The 4,277-nt window shown below is 21.5% G+C and overlaps 1 protein-coding gene across 1 annotated transcript in view; it reads right to left on the reverse strand.

Moving 5' to 3' along the window:
- Positions 1 to 386: 386 nt before the first annotated feature.
- Positions 387 to 4,277, reverse strand: part of LOC117178148 (NADH dehydrogenase [ubiquinone] iron-sulfur protein 6, mitochondrial) — a 12,960-nt gene continuing 9,069 nt past the window's right edge. Inside the window, exon 3 of the mRNA XM_033369412.1 lies at positions 387 to 582. Coding sequence (XP_033225303.1) covers positions 514 to 582 — 69 coding nt within the window. The 3' untranslated portion in view covers positions 387 to 513. The remainder of the gene's footprint in view (positions 583 to 4,277) is intronic.

The following is a 4,277-nucleotide window of genomic DNA, read 5'->3' on the forward strand; positions in this document are numbered from 1 at the left end:
TTTTAAATATCTCTTAACCCACTCGAATTTTTTCAAAATTTTCGACATTCTGTTTCCAAATTTCAGGATATATTTTAAAATATTTTTCAATTTTTTCTTTAATATTAATTTTAAAAAAAAATCGTTTAAAATTTTGCCATTATTATTAAGAAAATTGTATAATTTTCTCGAAACTTTTCAAAATTCGTATAAATCTTCAAATTTTTTCTCAAAATCTTTAAAAAATTTCATTTCCAAAATTGATTGTGCAGAAATTTGTAATTTTTCAAAAATGATAAACAAACCGAAGACAATCACTAAAAGTCACATTCATATAGTATAAAGAAAAAAATTATTTCACGAAATAGCTACATATTTGCGAAGGGAACTAAATAAATAAAAAATTTATTTTGATCTCGAAACGCATGATATATTTTTTTATTTAATTAAGGAGTAAATTATTCTTGAAGAGACTTTCAATTTTATATTACACAACAGTCAAACTACAAAATCTGTAAAATCCGTACAGATTTATCAATGATGATGATCTTCTTTATAAAATCGGAGTCCACAGTAACCACAGCTATGATTTCCAGGTTTATCCTAAAGATAAATACAATAAATTTTGCGACTTTAAACCCAAAATAAATCAGGCCTCGAATTCATCTTAAGGATAAAAAATAGTGCAAATAGTGTCAATTTTGTAAAAAAATAGTTTAAAAATAGTGCCATAAAATGTTTTGAGTATTAAAAAAGAACTTGCATTTTTTTCTTTGGTCTATAAATGATTAAAATTCCTATTTATTCATCGTAGGCTTCACAGTTTTTCGTTAAGAATTCATCTTTTTTATTTAAATTTTTCATTATTTGCTGCAAAATTGAATTATTTTGTTGAAAATTCAACTCTTTTGTTAAAAAATTATACTTCATGGTCGAAAATTTAACAGTTTGATTGCAATTTTGGAATAGATATATTTTCAATTACAACAGAATTTTTTAACGAAAAAAGACACAATAAGAAACTCCAACTATTTTTGGTTGAAAGTTCGCTCTTCTTGGTTGAAAAGACTATTATTAAATTTTTCGTTAAGAATTCATCATTTTTATTTAAAAGTTGTATTATTTGGTGCAAATTTATGGTTGAAAATTCGAATGCTTTGTTAAAAAATCATACTTCATGGTTAAAAGTCAACAGTTTCATTGCAATTTTGGAATAGATTTTTTTTTTCAATAACAAAAAATTTTTTTAACGAAAAAAGACAAATTTACCACAAAATAATTTAATTGTGAACAAAAGAAGTTAATTTTTAACAATAATTCAGGGTGGCCGTTTTTGTCAAAGAAAAAAGTTCCCGATCATTTCCCGGTTCGCAAACATTTTTCACCGTCAATAAAATGTAAAAAATCAAACACTAAATCTAATTGTTCCATTCAAAGTAATAAAAACTGAACTGCAAATGAAAGCACTCAAAGTGAAACTCTTGAATTTTAAACTTCGAAAATTAAGGTTTAAAATTTGTTTTATTAAAAAATTTTGGATTCAAATGCTCAATAATTAGCACGTATAATATGTAAGATACTAACACTTATAAACTGCACAATTTTAAATTAAATGTAGTTAAACTGCCAAATTACAAATTTTTAACTTTTATAAATTGTAGAGTTCAAAGATTCAGTTTCCAAAATATAAATCCACATTATAATTTTAAATGCTCTTAATTTAAAGAATCAATCACTGCATTTAAAATTATTCAAAATTATACCATTTTAGGCAATTTTGAATTCTAATTCCAGCTCAGAATTGGTTAAAAATGTAAAATTCCCTATTTAAATGCGAAATTTTAATTCTTTTAAAAAAATTTTCTGTTTAAATCCAGAAATTCTGGATTTAAACAGGAAATTCATAATTTAATTTTTTCGAAAATACCTCGTTTTGACACTGAACAATAATTTTGTTGGAAAAATTCAATTTTACATTGAGAATTTTTATTCTCCTGGATAAATTCCAGCTCAAACTCAGAATTGGTTAAAAATTAATAATTCCTTGTTCAAATCCGAAATTTAATACTTTTCGAAAATTTTCCGTTTCCAAAAAGAATTCGAATTTTTTTGAAATTCCCTGTTCCAATTCAGAATTTTAATTTTTCTCAAAGCTCGGAATTTATTTAAATTTTAACATTCTCTGTTCCAAGAAGAATAATAATTTTTTGGATAAATACCAGTTTTCAGTGCTAGTTCGGAATTTATTAAAATTTGAAATTCCCGGTTATTATTCTAAATAAATTCTTGTTCCAACTATAAATTTGTGAAAGATTGAAAAACCTCTGTTTAAATTATGTTAAATTATTTTAATTTTAAATAGTTTTAAAATCCTTAAAATGCTTCGAAATTCTATTTCAAGATCTTGAAACATCTACATGTTATTTCGAATTTTTTTCAAGTAAAAAATATTATTGAAAGTTTTTCACAGCTTCTAAATATCTTCTAAAATTATTCGAATTTCAAATAATTAAAAAAAAAAAATAATTTTCAATTTTCCTAGCAATTAAAAAAAATGTTATTATTAAAAAGCTTCTAAATTTCATGTTTGAAATCAGCCAAATCATTTCAAATTTTAATTAGTTTTGAATTGTTTCAAAACTTGTAAATATTTCTTCAACTTACTCGATTTTTTCCAAGAATAATAGGTGTTTAATTGTTATTTATACATCAAAATTTAAGAAGTAGACTTAAAAATTAAATTTTTTTTAAATAGAACAATTCAAATTGTCAAATTGTTTAAAAGTTATTTTAAAATGGTAAATAGTTTATAAAGTTTCAATAGTAAGTTTACATTTGCTTCAGATTTTCCAATTGAAACAGTTTAATTTTTAAAGTTAAAAATTTTAGAGTGCAATTCAAATTTAAAAATCATAATTTAATTCATATTCACAGTTGATCAATTAAAAATGTTTTTTATCAAAAATCTTCGATTTTAAACAGTTCTAATTTTTAATTGCTAAGTCTTTACCTGATAATTGTAATAGTTATATTTCTTATTAAGAAATGATCAAAAAATAGGAATTTCCAACAAAATAGTTCAATTTTCAACAAATTATATCAATTGTCAAATATTTCCTGCTATAAGGATAAAGATTTTCTACCAAAAATACGAATTATCAACAAAATGAATGAAATTTTAAATAAAAAAAAAATACATTTTCAGCTTAAAAAATTAATTTTTAACAAAAAATAAAAAAAAGTTCAACAAATGAGTACAATCTTCAACAAAATACATAAATTTTCAACTACATTTAATGAATAATAATTTTGAACCAAATAGTTGAATTTTCGACCGAAAATTTAAATTTTCAACGATAAAGATTAATTTTTCACCAATAAAGACGAATTTTCTACAAAATACATGAATTTTCAACTATAATGATGAATCGTCCCTAAATAAATTTATTTTGAACCAAATAGTTGAATTTTCAATTAAAAATATAAATTGCCAATGATAAAGACTCATTTTCTACCAAAAAATACTAATTTTCCACTAGAAAACATAAATTTAAAAAAATGAATTTTCAATTAGATTGTTATATTTTCAATAAAATACATGAATATTCAGGTATAATGATGAATATTCAATAGAAAAAAAAAAATAATTACAAATTTTAGTTAAGAAATTCATTTTTTTTTAAAAAGTAGCCAGATAATTTAACAATTTTATTGCAATTTTTATACATATATATTTTCAGTAACAAAAAAAAACTTTAAATGAAAAAAAAATTTAAAGGAACAAAAGACAAATTTACAACAATAATTGTAATAGTTATATTTCTAATTAAAACAATGAGCAAAAAAATGAATTTTTAACAAAATAGTTCAATTTTGAACAAATTATATGAATTTTCAACTATGATGATGAAAATTTAATAAAAAAATTGAATTTTCAAACAAATATTTGAATTTTCGATGCAGCAAATTTTAACTAAAAAAATATATTTTCAAAAAATGGAATAGTTACATTTTCAGCTTGAAAAATTAATTTTTAACAAAAAAGAATTTTCAACAAATTAGTACAATTTTAAACAAAATACACAAATGTTCAACTACATTTAACTAATAATAATTTTGAACCAAATATATGGATTTTCGATCAAAAATATAAATTTTCACCGATAAAGAGAAATTTTCTACCAAAAAAAAACGATTTTTCTAAAAAATGCATGAATGTTCCACTATAATGATGAATCGTCTATAAAAAAATGTATTTTAAACCAAATAGTTTAATTTTCAATTAAAAAGATAAATTT

Source organism: Belonocnema kinseyi, chromosome 8, assembly GCF_010883055.1.
Source record: "Belonocnema kinseyi isolate 2016_QV_RU_SX_M_011 chromosome 8, B_treatae_v1, whole genome shotgun sequence".
NCBI lineage: Eukaryota > Metazoa > Arthropoda > Insecta > Hymenoptera > Cynipidae > Belonocnema > Belonocnema kinseyi.